Source organism: Rhinatrema bivittatum, chromosome 6, assembly GCF_901001135.1.
Source record: "Rhinatrema bivittatum chromosome 6, aRhiBiv1.1, whole genome shotgun sequence".
NCBI classification, from domain to species: Eukaryota; Metazoa; Chordata; class Amphibia; order Gymnophiona; family Rhinatrematidae; genus Rhinatrema; species Rhinatrema bivittatum.
The window spans coordinates 220,579,469-220,605,689 of NC_042620.1; the positions used below are offsets into that span (position 1 = coordinate 220,579,469).

General features: G+C 43.0%; 1 protein-coding gene across 7 annotated transcripts in view; it reads left to right on the forward strand.

Annotated features, from left to right (window-relative positions):
- Nucleotides 1–26,221, forward strand: part of ZNF711 (zinc finger protein 711) — a 195,727-nt gene that overhangs the window by 74,576 nt on the left and 94,930 nt on the right. For all 7 annotated transcript variants that reach the window (XR_003857461.1, XM_029606585.1, XM_029606581.1 and 4 more), the window contains exons 5-7: nucleotides 1,898–2,056; nucleotides 3,428–3,574; nucleotides 25,142–25,279. Coding sequence is in view for 6 of the 7 variants with exons in the window: in XM_029606585.1 (XP_029462445.1) it covers nucleotides 1,898–2,056; nucleotides 3,428–3,574; nucleotides 25,142–25,279 (444 nt within the window). In the remaining variant the exon portion in view is untranslated. The remainder of the gene's footprint in view (nucleotides 1–1,897; nucleotides 2,057–3,427; nucleotides 3,575–25,141; nucleotides 25,280–26,221) is intronic.

A 26,221-nucleotide genomic window follows, 5' to 3' on the forward strand; every position in this document is an offset into this window, starting at 1 on the left:
GAAAACCTAGGGGAAGTAGAAAGGCAGTGGGCAAAACTAAAAGGAGATATCATAAAAACAACTACCATATTTTCCAGTGTATAAATCATGGTGTTTTTCAGCAATTTCAGTGACTGCAACTTATACACCGGTGTGACTTCTGTATTGTCACAATCTCTCTTTCAGCCTGTTCTGTTAACCTTACTGTAAAAAATTGGTGCATCTTATACAAAGGTGTGTCTTGTCTACCAACTTTTTCATCAAAATGTCAGTTTATAGGGAGTGCAACTTATACACTGGGAAATACAGTAATCTTTTTGTTAGAAGTGCAAATAAAGGGAAGAGGAAAAAAAGACCATTATGATTTTCTGAAGAAGTAACTGTAAATGTAAGGGAGAAAAAGCTAGCATTCTAAACTACAGAGCATGCCAAGAGTTAAAAGTAGGCTTGCTTGCTATTTTTATCCTTCATCAAGTGATCCTGCTCATGAAGATAAAGTTAGGTTTCTAATTAAAAACAGAAGTTTTTAAAATACATATAACTGGAGGAATGTGCGGCCCAAAACTTGTATTTATTTAGACAGACAATAGATAAGAAAACATTGAGAAACTCTGGCTTCTGTGAGATTCTTGGGATTTCAGATTAAGGATAACCAATGTTGGGATGGTTTTGTGAATATTGAATGAAATTATTTGAGTAATGGTGAAATTGTTCATAAGAATTGTCTCTTGGCATGGAGGAACATCTGATAATTCTAGGAAGGTAAGGTGGAGTGTAGCAGTGTTTTCCCAGCCAGTGTGCTTTTCAGACCTGATCAAATGTGCTACAGAAAAGTCACCACTGTCTGATGCTCATATCCAGGCCAGCACCTGGCAGCAACAGGGGACACTAGCAGTAGCTTGTAATGTAAACTTGAGGGAACTCCTTTCCGAGAACATGGGTAATCGTGCATGCTGCTTCTTCCTAGCTACAGCATGAGTCCCAGAGTGTGGTAATTAATGGGCAGCACGCAAGGCACGAATAGCTGGCACCAACTTTGTGCAAGACACATTGCACACAACGGCTCCTTATATTCCCCATCTTTGAGTCCTAACATTTGTCTTATCCCCAGGCTGAGTGAGATGGGGATAAGATCATTGTATTTGATTCACTTTGAGTGCTGGGAGCAGCAGCAGCAGCAGTGAAAGAGCTCTGGCGGCAGCCAAGGTAACTGACTGAGTCGGCTGCCTTCACCATATTGACTTCTCTCTTCTCCTTCACTTGTTATAGAGAGAGATGGTTCATCATGACAGATTCTTGTGTGTCTTCGCCCCTTCCTTCCCTTTGTTTTGTAGTTTAGAAGAGAGACTGGTGGGGCTTTCATTGCTTTCCTATCTTGTTCCTTGGTCAAATGTGAACTCTGTCTACACTGACTGTCCCGTGGAGGCTGATGTGACACACATTTTTGTTAATGTAGGTGTGCCTTGGGCATGAAAAGGTTGGGAAACACTAGAGTACAGAACTGAAAAATTAAAATGAAAGAAATACAAATTTGAGTAAATATGACATTTCTGTGATTTTAGTCTGCCTCTCAGTTGTTTAGCAGTATAAAAATTTGTTCTAAGACATTTTGATTTTACGTGTCCATGATGTACTTTTCAAAAACTTTCTGTCTCCCATACTTCTAGTAATTTCATGTGTTGTACTGCATTTGATTGCACTGTCACCAGAATTTACTTTCACAATATGCTGCTCATTTTAATTGTATAAGAACCAGGGTTATTTTTAAGACTGTTTATCCTAGTAGTCTTAACTTAGATACTGAGGAACAAATATGTATCCTATCATACCGTAAAGTTTAAGTGCCACTAGTCAAAAACCATTATTTGGTATTTCACAAGATTTACATCACATTTTATGTCCTTTATAACTTTTACAGTGGATGATGTTGGGGAAAAATTAGATCACATTGGGAGTACCCCTTTAAAAATCAGCACTGAAGTTTCACATGATGATATTTCTAAAGAAGATGGCTTTGGTTCAGAGGTTATAAAAGTCTACATATTCAAAGCTGAAGCTGAGGATGATGTGGAAATTGGTAAATATATTATTTCATGTCTCAATCATATAATAATATGAAATACTGATAATTATTTCCCCTTTACTGCTGTTTAAAGATTGTTTCCTTTTTATTAATGGAAAATTAGAATATATTTTACAATAGCACAGAACTAGAAATAAAGTTGACCAAGTATGCCCAAAATTATATCATTCAGATCTTATTTTTCTGATTTATATTTTGTTCCCGTAGGGATGTTTGTATTTTTCGAAAGCTCATAGTTAGGCAAAGCTACCCTTATGAATCTTAGTAAATTGGTACACTGCTGATCTGACATTTGGGAGGACTGCTGCAGGTTTCCCACTGATGTAAAGCATCAGACCAATATTTAGTAGGCTGTTTAGAGGAGAAGTTCTCCAGTTAAAGTTAGTGGAATAACTTGTCCCATATATTCAGTGGAATAACTTTCTACTTAACCGGATAGCTTCAGAGATATCCAGTTAAGTAACACTGTTAAAGTAAACAAAAAAACAAATTAAAAAAAAAGTAAAGAGTTCCTGATTGTCACCCTTCCTTCCTCCAAATGTAATATATGACCCTACCGAGCCTTGTACCCCAAACCCCCCAAACAAGAAAAAAGTGTGGCATGTCGCCTTTCAGGCTTGCTCTCCCAATCCCTTCCCAGTTGCTCTTTTTTATGTAATTGGGGTGCCCCACAACACTCCCATCCACCCATCTAAACTTTCTCAATACCAGGCCACATGCCCCATTCTCCCCCACCCCCCAGACTTCCCTTTCCACAGATACAAAAAAAAAACCCTGCCAGGAGCAAGGTAGGAATTTACCTGCTATCAGAACTCCAGCAGGTCTAAAGTTATCTGGCTAACTTAGCCAGTTATAATTAAAAATCAGCTAATTTAGCTATAAAACTCAACTATTCCCCTTAATGCTCCCAGAATGCCTTTTTTTTAAAAATCTGACTAGATTTTAGCCAGATAATAATTTATTTAGCTGGATAAGGGGTAAGGGGCTGAATATCGCAGAACTTGCCATTTAGACGGATAACTTGTGAGTTTTCCTTTTGGCTTTTGAATATTGACCTCCATAAGTATAGCATGAACAGCTGAAGAATATACTCTGGGGACAAGGTTTTCTTTCATTGCATGGTGATCTTAATAACTGTATACTATTTTTATTCCCAAGAAGTGTAAAAGCACAAGAAATACAATCTAAACAAGCTCAGGATTAAGACCAGTAGAAGAAGCAATAAACTCAAGAACTGACCAGTTTTATTTGAGGAATCCAGCTAGTACTTCTACTAGTGCATTGTGACTGTAGTTATGTTAAAAATTTAACTAGGGTAGCTAACAGTATAAGATTTTTTTTTCTATTAACTTATACTGTATTAAGGTGGAACAGAAATTGTAACGGAGAGCGACTTTCACAATGGGCATTCAGTTGCTGGAGTAATTGAGCAGGGTGGTCTTGGAAGAATGCAGAGAGAGAAAATGGTTTACATGGCTGTTAAAGACTCTTCTCAGGAGGATGAAGATATTAGTAAGTATAGCTCCTAGTATGTTGTTCTTTACTGAAAGAAATACTTCAGTTGAACAGATTAGTTAAATCAGTTTATAGGCAGTATAATTCGATTTATTGATTATGAACATTTATTCTAACTTTACCAGATAAAGAACATTGCATTCATCACTATTTCCATTTTACCATTTTTCCCAGTGGTGAAAATCATAACTTGCCTTGTAATTGATAAAGAAAAAAACTTTTTCACTTGCTGAAATTACAATTTTCCTTTTGAATTAGACACCCCATTTATCTATGTAAAATAACTACATTGCAATATTGGGAAACAGTCCTCCTATAGCCATTATTTAACTTTCCTCCCAAAAAAATTTGAAATGCATTTAGTTTGCTTCAGGCACATTTAGTTAATCATATTTATAGCTGAAGTGGAATTCATTACAAATTCATTTGAGGGAAAAATTTAAATTGATTGTCTCACTATGGGGCCAATGTAATAAGACCCGCGGCAAAACATACACTAGTTATGAGCGCGGGTTTTGATCACCGCTTATGGCTAAAGCTGGCGACTCTGCGGGATGTAAAAAAAATTTATGCAAATTATTTGAATGCAGAAATCCATGCACACATGAAGAAACGCGCATATCCAAGGGCAGTAAGGCCCTATGTAATCATCCGCATAGAAAAATCATGCTAATAATATGCGCATAAAAGGGAGCGAGCAAACTGGTCTCCCTATTTAATGAAAGTATGATCCTGGAATGTATTTTTAATATTTCAAATAACTGTGTACTACAGAAAACATGGTGAATATTTTCATGGTTGCTCGAGCGCCAAGATTGGTGCTCAGCTGGGCGCAAATCAGGATGCTCGGGTACCCAGAAAGGCATCTAGCTAACCACGAATCTGTCTGCTCGAGCACCGAGATTGGCGCTCAGCTGGGTGTGAATCAGGATGCTCGGGTGCTCAGAAAGGCGCTTATCTAAGCATGAATCTGGCTGCTCGGTCTCCGAGATAGGCGCTCAGCTGGGTGCGAATCTAGGTGCTCAGGTGCCCAGAAAGGTGCCTAGCTAAGCATGAATCTAGCTGGAAGAGCCTGCTCCTCATAATTCCTCCTCTCCGCCTACTCCCTCCTGATCCTCTCTGGCAGCCACATATTGACCAATTTGTTGCCTATGTGTAAGCCATTGCAAAAATCCCACCAATAGCCCATTACAGTAATCTAAATGTGAGAACACATTCAAATGAACCACCTTCTTAAAATCATTCAGCTCCAGAAAAGGCTGGAGCTTTCTCACCATTCTTAACTTATCAAAAACCAACTGAATTGTCTTAACATGCATTTCACAGTCAAATCTGAACTTCAGAATAATGCCCAAATCTTTCTTCTTCCTCATTGTTGATATATGGACCAACACCACTTGATTCAGAGCAATAAAGTATCTGTGTTCCTAGTTCGTATTCTAAGAAGAATTCAGAATCAGCCTTAGAGTAAGCCAATTTGTAATGGTTGACATGTTACTAATGAACTCTAGTAGAGCCCCCTCCACATCCTTCCTTAGTGGATATCATCAGCATGCATATATTCACATAATCCAAGTGAGCAAATTAACATCCTAAAGACTGTAAGAAGATGTTAAACAGGAAAGGTAAAAGGGGTGATCCTTGAGGGACTCCACACTTATGTCCTGTAATTGGGTTAAAACTTTATTAACCAATATCTGAGTTAATCTTTCCATCAAAAAGAGGCAATCCATTACAAGACCTTCCTCTGACGTTCCAAGACCAAGTACCGCTGTAGTAAAATCAAATGGACTATAATAACAAAGGTGGATGAGAGGTCTAAGAGGACTAAAAGATTGATTTGAGACATGAGTTTTCCAAGATTAGAGCCTGCTTTGTCAGATGCGTCACATATTAATTTTATCCTTTCCTAATTACCTTATTTAAAACAATTTTCTAACGACAAGCAGGACTGAATTAGCCATAACATGAAGGCTGCCCTCAGGCTTCAAGAACTGTGAGTAAGATGATGCCTATCACCAATGGCCGTGACATTTGTTACCAGTGTCTGCAGCTAGATGTCACAGTGAACTCTGAGATCCAGAGCTGAATAAGTCTTTAAAAAAACTGCAACGGGTCCTCTTCCTGGAGTGGAGCCTCTTTGGGCTTCCTGGGTGCCAAGTTGAGCAGGAGTTCCTTGAACAGAGCCATGGTCTACTTCCTGTCCCCCCACTTGGAGTAGGTCATTCGCTTCACCACCATGTCACGTTGAGCAAGATACGAAAACACCATTCTAAGGCATATGCAAGCCCCTGCGGGCTCCAGTATACTTTGGGCAGTCTAAAAATAAACAAGCCTCATTCCTTGGAGCCAGCGACACCATTGGCACTGATGAAACAGCACTGAGCCTTGGTGCCAGCAGTACCGTAAACACATTTGCCAGTGCATTAAGCCTCAAGGCCAGTGATGCTTCCTCTATCAATGCCATCATTGCATTGGGCAGAACTCCTCTCAGTATCTTGAACTTCAGAAAGTAGATCAGCATCTTCGATGAACCAGGCCTCAATGCTATCAATGCAACTATTTCTAAATAGCTAATCCCTTTGATGTATTCAGGGAGGATTGGAGGTACGGAGGGAGAAGTACTCCACTTACCTTCTATCTCAAGGGCCCTTTCTCCTTTGAGGCTTCTAGAACAAGGTCTTCATCTAGAGACACCAGATCCCACCTGCTCGGGGGTGCCCTTGTTTTCCACTCATCCCCCCAGACAGCTATTACAATATTATAAAGTCCGGAAGATGTTTCAGAAGATTTTCCACCCCCAGCAGCTGGCCAGAGGACCCTGCAACTACCAAGTGGTAAGTTGATGAAGACTTTCTTTGCCTGGTGGCTAAGGACAAGGACGGTGTTATTCAACTTCTCCTCTTCAGGGTGTCAGATTTATTCCTCAAAAGATAGTCCTTTTTATCCCCAAGCCTTGGAGTACCCCTTCAGAATCCCTGCAAGAAGATTCAAGTCCTTGCCACAATTTTGCAGTGGAGTCCAGCCTGTTTGAGAATGTTCTCCAGAAATACTTCCCTCCAAGGATCTCACCCCAGTGACCTACATCAAAATTGGGGTCCTGGGTCTGTGTCCCTTTTTCCCCTTGGGTCAGAGGAAGGTTTGACGGAAATTCCTTCCAACCCCCTAACTGAGCCTGTGGAACACTCACCAATCAAGGACCTCTCCTAGTCCATATTTCTGGATAAGTTGGGTAAGGTGTTGGGAGTTAATGTTCGTAAAGCCAAAGACCCTCGCACAGAAGTCTTCAGCCTTCTCCAGATTTTAGACATCCCAGAAGAGCCAGCAGCCATTCTGATTCATTTGATTTTGCAAGAATTACAAAGATATGGGAGACTCAAATTTCCTGGGCTTCAGTAGCTCTGAAATCAGACCTGAAGTAGAGTCTAGAAAACCTCTGCATTTGGGGTAATGCAGCTGCCCCACCAATCAATCGTGGTGGAGTTGGCTCTAATGCGAGTGAAGAAAACAAGGATATTCTCAAACACTTCAGGATGCTAGACAACTGTGAGAAAAATATGATCCAGAGTTAAATGCTTAACACTCGCATTTCTGCACACCAGTTCTGTATGGTGTACTTTCATGATTGCATTCAGAAGCTGAAGCTGTTGCTTGGCCCAGTTGATGGGGGCAAGGTTTTGTACCCTCAGCCATTCACTTGCTGGTGCGGTGGTTACTATTCTTAGCCGATAAGCCTGATACTTTTTGATGCAACTTCAACATTTGCTGTCTGCTTCAACGGCAACGGGTAACAGGGAATTAGATTCAGACAGTAACCAACAAGGGCCCTGACTTTTATTACAGTTTGGGAAATTGATAAGCATGGAGATAACCCACATACACGTGCATCCTTCCCATTGGCACTATCTGCACTTTGTGATGTAAAACTCTTACTACCAGTACCAGGGGCTCCCCTTCGGACTCTGTGACACCACCCAGGAAAATACCCATTCTGCCCCATAACAGATACAAAGAAATACCAATAATGCCCACCACAAACAGACCCCAAAGACTCCTCACAATACCCATCCTCCCCCACTCTCACATCACTACCCTCACAATCTTATCACTAAACCTAGTCAATGCTCAATCAATTGCAAAAAAACTACCATTCCTCCACGACATTCTCATCGACAACCGCCCTGAAATCTGCTGCGTAACCGAATCCTGGCTGAAAGAAACAGACACAGCCCTTATAAATCAACTGCCCAAGGCACTATACGACATCTACTCATTGCCCAGAAAAAAAAAAGAAAGGAGGTGGTCTCCTATTTATAGCCCAAAAAAAATACAAATTCAGGTTCCATAATATTAACTTACCACCCCCCTTCGAAATCGCTCTCTTCAAATCTAAGCACCTACAAGTCATACTACTATATGCCCCACCTGGAAATACTCTACATGGGCAACAAAATCTCAACTACACCTGACCCCCCAACTCAATACCTGCATAACAAATAAAGAAATCATCCTCACTGTAAGAGATCTAGGAATCACGCTAGACAGTGAAATAAACCTCAATAAGCACATAAACACCAAAATAAAAGAAGGTTTCTTCAAACTCCAAGTCCTAAAAAAAATCAAACCCCTTCTACACCCACAAGACTACAGAATGGCACTACAAGCTCTCCTGTTCTCCAAACTAGACTACTGTAATACCATACTCCTAGGCCTACCAGCTTCCACCATCAAACCACTTCAACTCCTATAAAACGCAGCAGCAAGATCTCTCACCAGCAGCAAAAGATCGGATCACATCACCCCAATTCTCAAAGAACTACACTGGCTCCCGATCCCCTACAGGATACAATACAAAACCTTATCCCTCATCCACAAAGCACTATACAGCAACAAAACAGAATGGATAAATCCCACGCTACACTTCCAAACACCTCAAAGGAATCTACGTTCCACAAACACCGGCCTCCTCACCAACCCCTCCCCAAAACTAGCTCACAGTTGAAAAAAGGTTTGGATAAGTTCTTGGAGGAGAAGTCCATTAACTGCTATTAATCAAGTTTACTTAGGGAATAGCTACTGCTATTAATTGCATCAGTAGCATGGGATCTTCTTGGTGTTTGGGTAATTTCTTGTGGCCTGGTTTGGCCTCTGTTGGAAACAGGATGCTGGGCTTGATGACCCCTGGTCTGACCCAGCATGGCAATTTCTTATGTTCTTAAGTCTAACAAAATATAAAAAACAGCCATATCAATCGCATAGATGGTACCTCCGGTAAATTGCACGCAGAAGATCTTACAGTATAGGATGGTTGATAGCGCTTAAAATTGCATTAAAATAAGCAGGTGGGATATACATTTTTAAATAAATTAGGTTGTAAAAGATCTAATAGATTAAGAAGACTGAATTTATCACTGTAGAGTCAGCCTAAGTGGTCCTGTTTTTTTAAACATATCATATATACTCATAAGTGGAGAAATTTATGCAGGAAAATAGACCCTAAAAAGCCGGACCATCCCTTTCACATTATTCGGTGCTCCATCCAATCTACCACTGCTTTGACTGGAAGTCCAGTCACTTCTCCAATGAGCAATACAGCCATCTCAGCGTATGCGGTGTTTCTATTCCCAATACTTCTTTATCCCCAAGAAAACAGGGGGATTGCTGCCCATTCTCGACTTGAGATGCCTGAACAAACTTATGCTTCCAAGGCTAACAGCAGATAACCATGTTTTGAGCCCTTTTTAAAACAATTTTTTATTTCAGCAGGCCTTCAGTGAGCTGCTTTCAGGCACTTAATTGAGAATTGCATTCTGAGAGCTTAGTTTAATAGTGTTTTATTTAGTACATTTTCGTTTTAAGTATGAAGTGTTGTCTTATAATGTGCTATTTTTACATTATATTATGTTGGTATTTTATGTTGTCTTGATGATTTATTTTGTGATAATGTTGGTTTTTCTCTGTTTATGAAATTTGCAATTATTTTATGAATGTTATTTTGTGAAATGCTTTGATTGTTAAAAGCGGTATAGAAGAAGTTTTTAAATAAATTCAAAATTAACTCCCTCAGCATGATCCTTTCTTAAATGCAGAAGGATGAATGGATGTGTGCCTTGGATCTAAAGGATGCCTGTACTCACAAACCTGTCCATCCTTCACATTGGCGCTACTTCTGCTTCCAGGTAGATTCTTCTCACTACCAGCACAAAGTATTCGCATTTGGCCTCTTGACAGCCCTGAGGGGTCTATATGAAATGCCTTGTGATAGTGGCAGTTCATCTTTTTCACCGGAGAATACAAGTCTTCCCTTATCTATACAGTTGCCTCATCACAGTAAAATCACAAGTCAAAGTGCTCCGCTCTGTGAGCTCGACCATAAGTCTTCTATGCAGCTTAGGTTTTCTGTTCAACTTTGAGAAATCGAGCCTGGAGCCCACTCAGAGACTCAAATTCATTAAGGCTTGGATAAACTCGCTGCAGAAAAACGCATCCCTGCCTCCTGACCGAGCAAACACCATGACAGTGCTCTTCTGCAACTTTCTCTCTTCTCCATGCGTGTCAGTCAGAAGGTTCCTCGTAGACCTCGGTCACATGGCAGTGACCATTCATGTCTTTCTGACCCATCTTCGTATCCTCTAGCTCCACTGGGGTCAACTAACCCAACCACTTTCATCTCCAGTGCAAATCATAGTGACTGTGAAACAGGATTCCTGAACATACCCAGATCAGTCTAGACAAGTGGGTTTTATTCATCCCTATCAGCAGATGGAGGTAGAGAACAAAACTTTGGGCACTGCCACATGTACGAGAGTGCCACCTGCAGTCCCTCAGTATTTCTCTACCTCCAGCAGATGGTAGAGGTGCTAAACCTGCAGTCCCGACTGGATATTTTGAGGAAATTTGCTCCCCGAGGTGACAGGTTCCTGTGAAGGGCCATCCCTTGGGTTGAGCCGGGCGAACGGGGGGTTGGATACTCCTGTGCAGTTTCAGCCTGCAACTCTGGGATCCCTGACAGCCAGTGGTCTGGTTCCCTCAGTGGGACCCGAAGCCCCTCCGCTGGCCCAGGAGCTCAGGAAAGTATCCCTCCTTAATTTGTTTTGGGGGTTTACTGTTTTTGGTGTTTGGGCCTTTAAGAAAGTTTAAAAAAAAAAAAAAAAGCAGCGGCAGCTTGGACTTAGTCTGAGCTTCCTGTTGGGCGCGGTTCCCGAAGTGCTGAGGTGGTGCGCCCTCTTCTGTTTTCAGCAGCGACCACGTTACCTGCGGCTGCGAGGGATTTGCGATTTTTGGGCCCTATGTGTGAAAGACATCTAGGGGAGGCCTGCCGGGCCCGCTGGCTTCGGGTGACTGCCCTTAATGACCTCCTCTTCTGCGCAGAGTGTGCAGGAGGGGGTGAGGGGCGTAGGCGAAGCGAACTAAGCCTCAGTGGGCCTCGCGGTCCACGGCGGCAGTGCTTGGTGCCCAGGAGGGGATGGCTATGGCTGCGGAAGCAGTGCCGGATAGGGGGATGTCTCCCTAGGGCTCCGGGGGATCCCCGCCTCTTCTCTCCCCTGTTGCTCAGCCGAGGGAGGCGGACCCAGATGCTTCGGGTGCTAGCAGCCCCACGGAGACCTTTGGGAGCCCTGGGGGAGTTCTCTCCCGAGTTTGCGCTGTTGCTACACGAGGCCTTCCTGGCTAGGCAGGCCGGCAAGCAAGGTTTTAGAGACAGCCCTGCAGGGTTCGGCTGAATGGGTGAAGGTTCCACCTCAGGGACCCGCGGGGTCGCGGAAGCTATCCTACGAAGGTCGCCCGGCGCATTTGGATTCCGACTTGGAAGATTCGGATGAATCTCAGGAGGATGAGGATCATTCCTCGCTGGGCAATCGGGATGAGGAACTGGCGGGACCCCCCCAGGATCCAGGAGACCCTAGGGCGGATCAGGGGGTTTCTGAGGGTACGGAGGCTGATGGCGATGATCCGCGAGTGATCAGTCTCTTTAAGAGAGAGGAGCTTCGCCCTCTTATCCCCCAGGTGTTAGAGGAATTGGGGATCAAGCTTACGCTGGAGGACTCTGATGCCGAAGGGGTTAATCCGGTGCTGAACGGCCTTAGGAGCCCCCCCAGCGCCTTCCCCATTCTGAAGATGATCTAGAAGCTGATTAACCAGGAGTTGGGACTCCCCGGACTCGGGGCTGCGAGTAGGAAGAGCCATGTCAAAGCTGTTGCAGGAACATTTAGATGTGCTCAAGGTTCTGAAGGTGGATGTAGCGATTTCGGCGGTCACCAAGAAGACCACTATCCCAGTTGCGGGAGCGTCCGCTCTGAAGGACGTTCAGGATCGGAAACTGGAAGTGCACTTCAAGCGAGCTTTTGAGATTCTGGGCCTGCAGGCGGCAGTCTGTGCCAGTCTGATGCGGCGGGCCTGTTTGTGTTGGATCCAGAAGCCACAGGAGCCAGACGGACTCCGGGATTCTTTCCCCGATCTAGGCGCCCTATATGACCTAGTAAGAACCACGGCATGCGGTATGGTATCAGTGGTGGCGGCCAGACGTCACTTGTGTCTGCGTAATTGGTCAGCGGATGTCATCGAAATCGCAGCTGTGTAATCTGCCTTTTCAGGGCAAATTGTTGTTTGGTGAGGACCTTGACCGGCTTATAAAGTCTTTAGGGGAGATGAAGAGCAATAGACTCCCGGAGGATAGGAAGTCTGCCCGGAAGCCTTTCTCATATCGACCTCGTTTTCGGGAGTCGAGGCGGTTTCGTCCTGCTAGGCCCTCAGCATCCTCGGTGCCACGACAGTCCTCGCATAGACAGCAGTCCTTTCAGGGGGCTGGAAGGGCATCTAGAGGTGGATCCACCCAGGGAGTGGGTTGCGTTAAGTCCTCACAATGAGATCCAGCAGGTCCACTCCTCGTCCCTGGTGATCGGGGGCTGGCTGGCCCGTTTTTACGAGGAGTGGACATAAGAAAATAAGAAATTGCCATGAGGGAGAGAGAGAGGAGGACCGGGAAAGCAGCGTTTTTCTTCCATCAACCGCTGGCCGCGAAACAAGCCTGCTCCCTGACCAGCTGGACTGGATTGCTGTCTCTGATGTCGCGAGAGGGGGCGGACCCGGAAGCCGCTTTAAAATCAGCCCTGCTGCATTTATCCCTTGAGGGAGAGAGAGAGGAGGACCAGGAAAGCAGCGTTTTTTCTTCCATCAACCGCTGGCCGCGAAGCAAGCCTCCCTGACCAGCTGGACCGGATTGCTGTCTCTGACGTCACGAGAGGGGGCGGACCCAGAAGCGCCCTGGGTCCGCGGCTTTAAAATCAGCCCTGCTGCGGCGCGCGTTCAAGGGGCGCGCGCAGTCAGCGGGCTTTGCCGGATTCGCCGGTGTCTCCGGATCACGTAAGACTTTCTTGAATACTCCTCTCTCTCTGGGTCATCAGTTCCAGATTAGTTGTTTAGCATTAATAGAGATTTAGTTGGGACTTTCGAATTGCCATTACTAATATGCCTCCTAAACGTAAAGGCAGAGTCAGAGTGTTTCCCACACTATCGACTCTGCCTGTTGTTCAACAAGAAATCACCAACTATATGCTCTCTCCTATACCTAATGTGAGGGATACCGAGGACTTTGATGTACCAAGGGGTCAGGGAGGACTCCTTGAGTCTGCAGAGGAGGCTTCCCTTAGCCCAAATACAGGGCCACCGCCAATACACAGGGCGTTAGAGATCACTTTGGGACCATCTGTAAGTGGGAATGCTGATGAAGAGCTGGGACCTAGTGTGGGAAATTCTCAAACCCACACTCAGAGCCCAAATGGGGCAAGAGCCATGCAAGTCTCACCTGTGTCTATCACAGGGGGAAATGAGGGCCCCCCCCCCCCCTGGTAACTCCAATAATTGGAGGGGAAAATCTCATACCAAATGTTCAATCAGCAGGAGGTATGACTCGCCCTGCATTGGTGACTCTGGAAATGCTGTGGGAAATGATGGCAGCTATGTCTATAAACATTAAGACGTTGGCAGGGAAAATTGATATGGTATATAATAAAAATGAACAAGATTTTCAAAAAATTCAATCGCATTTTAAAGAAACCAATGATAGAGTTAAACATTTGGAAAATCAGGAAAAGAAATTTTTGGATTTCAATATGGCAGTAGTGAAAGATAGGGAAGCTATGACTAGGCGTATAGAAATGCTAGAGAATAGTTCTAAGAAACTCAACTTAAGATTTTTGAATTTCCCGAGAGTTGTTGGTGAGGAGCCCTTAATCACCTTGAAAAAATTATTGGTTGAGCAGTTTGGTTTTTCCTGGAACAATCTCCTGCTATTAACAATTGCTTTTTTCTCCCTGTAAGAAGGGAATTACCAGGAACGGAGATGTTTCAGGGTGACCTCTCAAATTTCTTGGAGGACTCCTCAATGAATGTAATAAGTTGGGGTACATTATTAGTATCCTTTTATTCTATCGCTGATGTTAACGCAGTAATGAAAAGATATTTTAATAAATTCCCAATTTCCTATTTGCAAAAATCAATTAAAGTTTTTCCAGATTTAGCTTCTTCCACCCAAATGAGACGAAAAGCCTTCTTGGCCTATCGTCAGGATGTAATATCATTAGGTTTCTCATTTCTTTTACATTTTTCCTTGTAAATGTATAATAAAAAGACAGGAAGATGTATTTATCTTTTTTGTTCCTGACTAACTAAAGAATTTCTTAAATCAGTCGAGACAACCTACCTCTACCCCAGCTACCAGTTAAGTAAGAAAAAGAAGGTCTAGGATATGCTAATTGAGTCTTTAAAAAATGTTACTTGATAATGTCTCCCATTATAGGAACTTAAGTCCCTCCATTTTGTTTGATAAGTAAATAGATGGTTTAACAATTTTTGCTTTTCCTTTATTTCCTTTGTAAATTTAGTTTTCTATATGTTTTATTTGTTAACCATTTATTGATATTAAAAACTGATAAATAAAGAATAAAAAAAAAAAGAAATTGCCATGCTGGGTCAGACCAAGGGTCCATCAAGCCCAGCATCCTGTTTCCAACAGAGGCCAAACCAGGCCCCAAGAACCTGGCAATTACCCAAACACTAAGAAGATCCCATGCTGCTGATGCAATTAATAGCAGTGGCGATTCCCTAAGTAAACTTGATTAATAGCCGTTAATGGACTTTTCCTCCAAGAACTTATCCAAACCTTTTTTGAACCCAGCTACACTAACTGTACTAACCACATCCTCTGGCAACAAATTCCAGAGCTTTATCGTGCGTTGAGTGAAAAAGAATTTTCTCCGATTAGTCTTAAATGTGCTACTTGCCAACTTCATGGAATGTCCCCTAGTCCTTCTATTATTCGAAAGTGTAAATAACCGAGTCACATCTACTCGTTCAAGACCTCTCATGATCTTAAAGACCTCTATCATATCCCCCCTCAGCTGTCTCTTCTCCAAGCTGGACAGCCCTAACCTCTTCAGCCTTTCCTCATAGAGGAGCTGTTCCATCCCCTTTATCATTTTGGTTGCCCTTCTCTGTACCTTCTCCATCGCAACTATATCTTTTTTGAGATGTGGCGACCAGAATTGTACCCAGTATTCAAGGTGCGGTCTCACCATGGAGCGATATAGAGGCATTATGACATTTTCCGTTTTATTAACCATTCCCTTCCTAATAATTCCTAACATTCTGTTTGCTTTTTTGACTGCTGCAGCACACTGAGCCAACAATTTTAAAGTATTATCCATTTTGATGCCTAGATCTCTTTCTTGGGTGGTAGCTCCTAATATGGAACCTAACATCATGTAACTACAGCAAGGGTTATTTTTCCCTATATGCAAACACCTTGCACTTGTCCACATTAAATTTCATTTGCCATTTGGATGCCCAATCTTCCAGTCTTGCAAGGTCTTCCTGTAATGTATCACAGTCCGCTTGTGATTTAACTACTCTGAATAATTTTGTATCATCTGCAAATTTGATAACCTCACTCGTATTATTCCTTTCCAGATCATTTATATATATATTGAAAAGCAACGGTCCCTGAGGCACTCCACTGTTTACACTTTTCCACTGAGAAAATTGACCATTTAAACCTACTCTCTGTTTCCTGTCTTTTAACCAGTTTGTAATCCACGAAAGGACATCGCCTCCTATCCCATGACTTTTTAGTTTTCGTAGAAGCCTCTCATGAGGGACTTTGTCAAACGCCTTCTGAAAATCCGAATACACTACATCTACCGGTTCACCTTTATCCACATGTTTATTAACCCCTTCAAAAAAATGAAGCAGATTTGTTAGGGAAGACTTCCCTTGGGTAAATCCATGTTGACTGTGTTCCATTAAATCATATCTTTCTATATGCTCTACGATTTTGATCTTGAGAATAGTTCTCCACTATTTTTCCCGGCACTGAAGTCAGGCTCACTGGTCTATAGTTACCCGGATCGCCCCTGGAGCCTTTTTTAAATATTGGGGTTACATTGGCCACCCTCCAGTCTTCAGGTACAATGGATGATTTTAATGATAGGTTACAAATTTTAACTAATAGGTCAGAAATTTCATTTTTGAGTTCCTTTAGTACCCTAGGATGCATACCATCCGGTCCAGGTGATTTGCTACTCTTTAGTTTGTCAATCTGACCTACTACATCTTCCAGGTTCACAGTGATTTTGTTCAGTTCGTCTGACTCATCACCCCTGAAAACCATCTCCGGAACTGGTATATCCCCAACATCCTTATTAGTAAACACGGAAGCAAATTATTTAGTCTTTCTGCAATGGCCTTATCTTCCCTAAGAGCCCCTTTAACCCCTTGGTCATCTAATGGTCCAACCGACTCCCTCACAAGTTTCTTGCTTCGGATATATTTTTAAAAGTTTTTATTATGAGTTTTTGCCTCTATGGCCAATTTCATTTCAAATTCTCTCTTCGCCTGTCTTACCAATGTTTTATACTTAACTTGACAATGCTTATTTTTTATCCTATTTTCTTCAGATGGATCCTTCCAGTTTTTGAAGGATGTTTTTTTGGCTAAAATAGCCTCTTTCTCCTCACCTTTTAACCATGACGGTAATCGTTTTGCCTTCTTTCCACCTTTCTTAATGTGTGGAATACATATGGACTGCGCCTCTAGGATTGTATTTTTAAACAATGTCCAAGCCTGTTGAACACTTTTAACCTTTGCAGCTGCACCTTTCAGTTTTTTTCTAACTATTTTCCTCATTTTATCAAAGTTTCCCTTTTGAAAGTTTAGTGTTAGGGCTGCAGATTTACTTATTGTCCCCCTTCCAGTTATTAGTTTAAATTTGATCATGTTATGATCACTGTTGCCAAGTGGCCCCGCCACCGTTACCTCTCTCACCAAATCCTGCGTTCCACTGAGAATTAAATCTAAAATAGCTCCCTCTCTTGTTGGTTCCTGAACCAATTGCTCCATGAAGCAATCATTTATTACATCCAGGAACTTTGTCTCTAGCAAGTCCTGATGTTACATTTACCCAGTCAATATTGGGGTAATTGAAATCTCCCATTATTATTGCACTGCCAAATTGGTTTGCTTCCCTGATTTCTCTTAGCATTTCATCATCTGTCTGACCAGTGGGTGCTGGGCGTGGTCAGGGAAAGTTACGCCTTAGAATTTTCTCGTCCTCTAAAGTCAGCTTTTCTAGAGTCGCGCTGTCTTTCCCGAATCAAGCGGGCAGCTGTCCAGGAGACGCTTCAGTGGTTATTAAGTCTGGAAGCGGTGGTGCCGGTGCCATTATCCGAACAGGGACAAGGCAGATATTCTGTCTATTTCGTGGTACCAAAAAAGGAGGGCACTTTTCGGCCCATCTTAGACCTGAAGAAGGTCAACCAGAGTTTGAAGGTGCAGCGATTTCGGATGGAAATGTTGCACACCGTAATTGCAGCGGTCCGAAAAGGAGAATTATTGGCGTCCCTGGACCTCACAGAGGCTTATCTTCATATTCCCATTCGGCGGGAGCACCAGAAGTTCCTCAGCTTTATGGTCTTGGGACAGCACTTCCAGTTTCGGCTCTTCCCTTCGGTCTGACCACCGCCCCGCGGACTTTCATGACGGTGATGGTGGTAGCGGCTGCAGCCCTGCAACAGGAGGGAATTTTGGTACATCCTTATTTGGACGACTGACTGATCAAGGCAAAGTCACAGGAGGAGTGTGTGCGGTCCGTACACAGAGTGAGGTCGCTCCTGGAATCTCTGGGCTGGATCATCAATTTGCAGAAGAGTCATCTGGTGCCCTTTCGGTCCCTCGAGTAGTTGGGAGCCTACTTCGACACCCAGCGAGGCAGTTTTTCGTACGGATGATGGAGTGAACAAAATTCAGGGACAGATAGCTCGTCTGCCGCTGCAAAAGATCTGGGATTATTTACAGGTCCTGGGATCGATGGCGTCCACATTGGAGCTGGTGCCTTGGGCGTTTGCTCATTTGAGGCCTCTGTAGAGAGCATTGTTATCCCGCTGGAATCCTCTGTAGCAGCAATACTTTCTGTCCCTATCTCTGCCAGAGTTGGCCAGGTCCAGTCTGGCCTGGTGAATGTTGCAGAGCAATTTAGAGAAAGGAATGCCCCTCAAGGTCCCAAATTGGGTAGTGGTCACTACGGACGCCAGTTTTCAGGGCTGGGGAGCGGTCTGCCTGGGCAAGTCCGCTCAGGACCTCTGGTCGACATCGGAGCAGGCGTGGTCCATCAGTCGGCTGGAGACTCAGGCGGTGCGCAGAGCCCTCGTGGCATTCCTGCCCTTAGTCGGTGCTCGGATGGTGTGAGTTTTCTCGGACAACTCGACCACAGTGGCTTACATCAACCGCCAGGGGGGATCCAAGAGTCCCGTGGTAGCTCAGGAGACTCAGTTGTTGTTCGCATGGGCAGAGCTTCGTCGTGAAGGGATCGCAGCCTCACATGTTGCAGGAGTGGACAGCATCCAGGCGGATTATCTCAGCCATCAACAGTTGGATCCGGGGGAGTGGGAACTGTCCCCGGAAGCCTGGGGTCTCCTCTGCGATCTGTGGGGGACTCCTCTGTTGAATCTCATGGTGACGAATCTCAATGCCAAGACAGAGAAGTTCTTCAGCCACCGGAGGGGGTCAGGGGCGGTGGGGCTCAATGCTCTCGTATGCCCATGGCCAACCGGAATCCTTCTGTATGTCTTCCCTCCGTGGTCTCTCATAGCGAGGATTCTCAAAAAGAATAGAGAGTCACCCAGGGTCAGTAGCTCTTGTGGCCTTGCCATGGTTCGCAGATCTGCTGCGTTTGTCAGTGGACGGACCGCTACTTCTGACCCACTTGCGGGCCCTACTTCATCAGGGTCCCATATTTCTGATCGGGAGGATTGCTTCTGTCTAGCGGCTTGGCTTTTGAAAGGCGGCGATTGCGTTTGAAGGGGTAATCAGTACCGGTGATTGCTACCCTTCTTCAGGCATGGCGTCCTTCTACCTCATTAGCCTATTCCAGAGTCTGGAAGGTTTTTGAAACCTGGTGTGGACAACAGGGGTTGGAGCCTCTTAGGGTTTCCTTCTCTCATATTTTGTCTTTTTGTAGTTGGGCTTATCCAAAGGGTTGGCCCATAGTTCTCTGTGAGTTCAGCTTTCGGCCTTAGGTTGTCTCAGGGGGGAGAGTACATGGGAAGGCCCTGGCTTCCCATCCGGATGTAGTGCGTTTTCTTCGTGGGGTTAAGCATCTCCATCCGCCTCTGCGCAACATTTGTCCGGAATGGAATCTCAATCTGGTGTTGCGAACCCTTTGCGAGGAACCTTTTAAGCCATTGGGTCGGACGCCTTTGAAGATCCTTCAGACGGTCTACCTGAAGACGGTCTTTTTGGTAGCTATTTGCTCGGCTAGGAGGATTTCGGAATTTCAGGCGCTTTCTTGCCATGATCAGTTTCTCCAGATTTCGTCCGATAAGGTGTCTTTGCGGACGGTGCCTTCCTTTCTTCCTAAGGTGGTGTCGGTGTTTCATGTGAACCAGATGGTGGAGTTGCCCGGGTTTCCGGATTGGGCTTGGGATCCCTCTATGGGAAGGGATCTTCATCTTTGGATGTGCGACGCGTTTTGTTGCGATACTTGAAGGTCACCATTTTGTTCCTTCTCCCTGATCATTTGTTCATCCTTTTTGGGGGAGCAAAATAGGGAGAAAGGGAATCTGTCATCTTAGTCTCTTTTAACCAGCAAGACAATCTCCACTGCTTATGTTTCCAAGGGCCGGGCAGTTCCATTGGGGCTTAAGGCCCACGTTACTCGAGCTCAGGCAGCTTCTTGGGCTGAGTGTCAGCTGGTGTCTCCCCAGGAGATATGTAGGGTCGCGGTGTGGTCTTCGCTACACACTTTCACAAAACATTACCGTTTGGCTGTGCGGGCCCCGGAGATGGCTTCCTTTGGGGAGAGTGTTCTTCGAGCGAGTCTTTCGGGTTCCCGCACGGTATAGGGGGGTTTTGGTATATCCCACTTGTCTGGACTGATCTGGGTATGTTCAGGAAAGGAAAATTTGGTTCTTATCTGCTAATTTTCGTTTCTGTAATACTACAGATCAGTCCCGAGGCCCACCCTGGGGATCTATGCCAAAAGACTTTGTTCAACTGCTGTATTTTGCTTACAAAGCAGGGATTCCATACTTTAACAATTATAACAAGTTTTGCAGTTTAATGTTTTTTAAATTGGTTATCCAGTTTGTCAGGGGTATCCATCTTAGGGGCCTCGTTCACACTCTAGTTTTTATTATCTTGGCTTGGGTATCAGTTAATACTGAGGGACTGCAGGTGGCACTCTCGTATATGTGGCAGTGCCCAAAGTTTTTTGTTCTCTACCTCCATCTGCTGGTAAGGATGAATAAAACCCACTTGTCTGGACTGATCTGTGGTATTATAGGAACGAAAATTAGCAGGTAAGAACCAGTTTTCCTTTTGCGATGGTGGCTAAGCTCAAGAATTCTCAAAGAAGAGGCTCCTCTTTGCTCACTCCCCTATCAAGTAGATCTGGTGACTGATGTCTCCACCACATCAATGGGATGTGTACACTGGGACCCTTTGAGCACAGGACATCTGGATTCTTCAAGAGAGCTGCTATCAAATCAATTTATTTAGAGCTGAAAGCAATCAGATACGCTCTATCAGCGTTTGTGCATCTTCTTCAGGAGAAGAGCATCCTGATTCAAACCAACAACCAGTTTTCCATGTTTTACATCAACAAGCAAGGAGGAACAGGATCATGGCCTCTGCCAGGCAGCCCTATAAATCTGGAATTGGGTGGAAAGAAATTGAGCTGCTCTGTAGGCCACCTAACTGTCAGGCATCACCAACATGCTAACATAAATTCAGCAAAGTGTTTCAACTATACGAGTGGTCTCTATAGCAATCAGTGGCCAAAAAACTCTTCAGTTTATGGCGTCTACTGTCTGTGGACTTAGTCGCATCACAGCAGAACATAAAACTATATTGATGTTGCTCAGTTCTGCCAAGTGATCATAGGCTAGCTCAAGACGCTTTCCTCCTCAATTGGGGACAAAGCCTCACATACGCTCTTTCACCATTACTGCTTATCCCCAGAGCAGTGCAGAATGTTCTTCAGGACTGCGCTCATCTGATCCCTTAGCCGTGGCATGGCCAAGACAGATCTGAGAGGAATATTTCATACAACTTTTCAGTAGTCCTCCCATATATCTGACAAAAGACCCTTCATTATTAACTCAGGACAGCGGGACACTGTTCCATCCCAACCTTTCAGCCCTTGCCCTCACAGCTTGGATGTTGAGCACTCAGTGATTGTGGATCTCCACTTACAGAGATTGTGGGCATTCTAGTCTCATCTAGAAATCTTCATCTAGAAGAAATTATGCCTTCATATGGTACTCCAGATGATGTCAACAAAATGCTTAGGAACCATTTTCTTGCAGCCCTAAAAAATCTGCTGAAATACTGGCTCCACCGTTCTGACTCGGGTCTCGCCACCTCTTCAGTATACACCTCAGCGCTATAGCAGCTTACCATACTCAAGTAGATATCAAACCTATTTTTACTCATCCACTATTATCTTGTTTCATGAAATGTCTATGGCATGTCAAGCCACAAGTACAAAAGTCACCTATGTTGTGGGACCTGAATGTGGTCCTTTCCCAACTAGTGAAGCTTCCTTTTGAGTCATTGAAGTCAGTTTTTCTAAAGTACTTGACATGGAAGGTGGTGTTCCTCATCACAGTCACTTCATCTAGAATAGACAGCGAATTCCATCTCTCTTTCACTGTCCATCATATATGCAGTTCTTCCACAACAGGGTGGTTCTCCATACTCCTGACATTTCTACCAAAGGTCGTCTCTGCTTTCAATATCAACAAATCTATCGTATTGCCTATCTTCTTTCCTAGGCCCCATATGCATGAAGGTGAAAAAGCCCTACATATGGATTGCATAGGAGCCTTAGTCACATTGTAAAATCTCCTGACTGTTTGTCTCATACGATCCCAACAGGCTAGTAGTAATGATTGCTACGTGTACTTTTGAACTGGCTGGCTGAATGCATTCACCACTGCTACACCTTAGCAGGACTGCAAGTCATCAACTGAGAGACATGACTGCTTCCATCATCTTTGAGAAGTATCTATTGAAGATATCTGCAAACCTGCATCTTGGTCTTCCATTCATACCTTTACATCCCCCCTACTGTCTTGTTAACCTCTCAAGGACTGCCAGTAAATTCGAACAAGCATTTTTGCCATATCTGTTCTTGATGTAGTCCATGCTCCATCTCGAGAGCTGGGTTGCTTACTAAGTAAATGCTCTGTAGTAACCCTCAGCTTGGGACTTCCAACATGTAATGGCTAATTCAGCCTGCTTATCAATGGAAAAGCAAGTTTTCTCTTCCTTCTGCTCCACCAGTCTCCAACCTATGGGTTATATCCTCTCATCCAGCACATCACTAGAATATATGTCATATTTGGAACCAAATAGACCAGTGTTCTCTGCCTCCAGCCTCTGGATGGATGTTTTTTAATTCATCTCTTCTTGAACAGAAAGTTTATTTTCAGCCTCTTTACTAGTTGTATCTTAAGGCTGTTATTGTGAGTCATGCTCCTGCGGATGTTTGCTCCTGCAGTGCAGTGAGCTCAAAGGCATAAATCTGTTAATTGCTCCCTTCCCAGTGTTAGGCAAGGTTGAGGGCTTCTGCTTGATTTGCAGGTGTTTACAAAACAATTATGGAGATATTTACTTACTTTCTTCAAGCCATTTCACTCTGTCACAGCCTTGAGTTACTTTTATGTTGATTTGTTAGCACCTGAAGGTGTACCTAAAGAGCCACACAGTTTATAAAATACCACATATCACTGCCCTAAGAGTATGTGCATATGTTGCAGTACGCGCATGTTGGGGTTTTTTTTTTAATTTGGAGATCTTTATAGTTTCTATACCTATTTTATAGAAGTATGTGCATATGTATAATGCATTAAATAATTGTAAGTGCCTATAATAACCCTCAATTTATGTGCGGAAGCTGGTATTTTATAAAGTTGGTTGATGTATGTGCTTATCTAGCTTATGAAAATACTTGTGCATGTACTGTCAAGTACCAGTTCACCTTTACCAGTCACTACAACTTCTACCACTTGCTCTAGACCCCACCCAAAAAAGTACAGACAAAAGAGAAATCTTATTTAATTTCTGTAACTTAATTAGCAGTTGTAAAAGCATATGTATGTAGTCCATTTATAAAATACATAAATGTGCATATGCTTCGAAACCCTGCTCAGAATCATTCAGATGCCCTCTTTGTACGGGCATACTTCTTTGTGTGTTAGCAATTGTATGTGCGTTCTCCTGCCCTTCTGAAAATTCACTTGCTGCACACACAGGCGACTTATATATGCCAATTTTTCACAAACAATTCTTGTAAAATTCTTTGAAAATTATCCCCAAAATGTCTCTAGAACATAAGAAAATGCCATACTGGGTCAGACCAAGGGTCCATCAAGCCCAGCATCCTGTTTCCAACAGTGGCCAATCCAGGCCACAAGAACCTGGCAAGTACTCAAAAACTAAGTCTATTCCATGTTACCATTGCTAATGGCAGTGGCTATTCTGTAAGTGAACTTAATAGCAGATAATGGACTTCTCCTCCAAGAACTCATCCAATCCTTTTTTAAACACAGCTATACTAACTGCACTAACCACATCCTCTGGCAACAAATTCCAGAGTTTAATTGTGCATTAAGTAAAAAAGAACTTTCTCCGATTAGTTTTAAATGTGCCACATGCTAACTTCATGGAGTGCCCCCTAGTCTTTCTACTATCTGAAAGAGTAAATAACCAATTGACATCTACCCGTTCTAACCTCTCATAATTTTAAACATCTCTATCATATCCCCCCTCGGCCGTCTCTTCTCCAAGCTGAAAAGTCCTAACCTCTTTAGTCTTTCCTCATAGGGGAGCTGTTCCATTCCCCTTATCATTTTGGTAGCCCTTCTCTGTACCTTCTCCATCGCAATTATATCTTTTTTGAGATGCGGCGACCAGAATTGTACACAGTATTCAAGGTGCGGTCTCACCATGGAGCGATACAGAGGCATTATGACATTTTCCGTTTTATTCACCACTCTCTTTCTAATAATTCCCAACATTCTGTTTGCTTTTTTGACTGCCGCAGCACACTGAACCGACGACTTCAATGTGTTATCCACTATGACGCCTGGATCTCTTTCTTGGGTTGTAGCACCTAATATGGAACCCAACATTGTGTAATTATAGCATGGGTTATTTTTCCCTATATGCATCACCTTGCACTTATCCACATTAAATTTCATCTGCCATTTGGATGCCCAATTTTCCAGTCTCTAATTGTAGCAGGATTTGAAAAAGTATTTTTTCCCAATTCAGACACATTTGTTTATTGATCCTTGATAACTTAGACTTTATTGAAAAATTAGCTAATTTGCAGAAAAAAACTGATAGTCTTTGTATTTTAAATATGTATGTTATACTGGAATTTTAATGTGTTCCGAGGACATGCCTCCAAAAATAAAACAAAAAAAACTTAAGGGATAATTTTCAAAAGGATTTACATTCTTAAAACTGGATTTTACACATGTAAATGCACTTTTCGCGTGTAAGTGGGTTTTTGAAAATTGCTACAATATATGCCATTAAATAGGTTTTACACACATAAATGCACTTTTAAGCATATAAATGGGCTTTTGAAGATTGCTATGATAGTATTTGAAATTTACACACACAATTCCTTTGAAAAGTGCTTCCTATGGCTACGTGCCAGTGTGATGCAGTATATAACATGAACACTATATTTTTGTTCTGTTCTGTGACTCATTCCCATTTTGAGGTGCTAACAAACATTGAGCCAGTACAATTTGTAGAAAAGCATGAAACAAATCTAACAGATAAGTTATATTAAATATTTTTCCATTGAGACAAAATAGGGAAAAAACCCTTTAGTCTGCTGCAAAATGAGGGTATCCTTTAATGACTATGTAGCCACTGAGCAACAAACCAGATTAAAAAAAAGTGTAGTTAAAACTTTCTTTTATAAATATTTTTATTCGGTAGGTCTGCTTTTCCATTTTTCTTGTTTCTTAAATGATTAATCATTTTTAAATGTAGGCTGTGCTGAAATAGCAGATGAAGTATATATGGAAGTTATAGTTGGTGAAGAAGAAGCAACATCGCTACCTGATACACAGCTTGAAGACTCCAGTGTGAATAAAACCTTTGTACCTGTGGCCTGGGCTGCTGCTTATGGTAAGTTAATGATCAATGGACTCTTTATGGATGTTTGCCCTCTTTCTTGAAAAATGGAGTTCCCTAGACCAGTGGTTCTTAACCTTTTTCCCATCGTGACACACCTGATGGACCACGCTCACTTGTGTGAGACACTGCTCATTACAATTCACGGCAGGAATAAAAAAAAAAAAAAAAAGAGGCCCAGTATTAGTTTTATTGTTAAGAGTGACACAAGGGAAAGATAAGTATTCTCTCTGAACATAAATTATATAAATAGTACAACCTCCCATAACCAGAACAGCACCAACATCCAGCACTCAAAGAGTTAGCCACCTTACCTAAGAAAAGGCAACACTGAAAATATTACACCGGGCCTTAAAACACCAATACTACTCCTATTGGGAAAACAGAATAAACCAGATTGCTATAGAGCCCTACACAGAAATTACATGCCAGCAAAGTACTTTACCTCAGTCACAAGTGCAGACCCTCACCTAACAAAGAATAAAGAAACTATATAGCATAAATAGAAACATGCAGACAAAAACTGAACTGGAAATTGCTATTTGAGTACAACAACAGAAAAACAGAAACATCATCAGTTGTCATAAAACAAATCAAGAAATTTAAAATCAATAGCAGTAAAACCTATTAATTCAAAGAACAGATTATTTCAAAAAAGCTAATGAATGGAATATCCAATAATTAAAAACTCATACAGCAGACACAATGACCCAGTAATTAAAAATAATAAGGATACAAAAATATTCTGCTCTCCATTCCTGGGAATGTTGGCTTTCCAGGTGCACTGAGATTGTTGTGAATTAAGAGGAGGAGGGGTTTGCTTGCAACTTTCTCCTTTCTCTGTCACTCACTTAAACACATGCGCTCTCTCTCTTTCTCTCACATACAGGCTTTCAATCTTATTCACACACACACATTCTCTCTCTCACCCACACA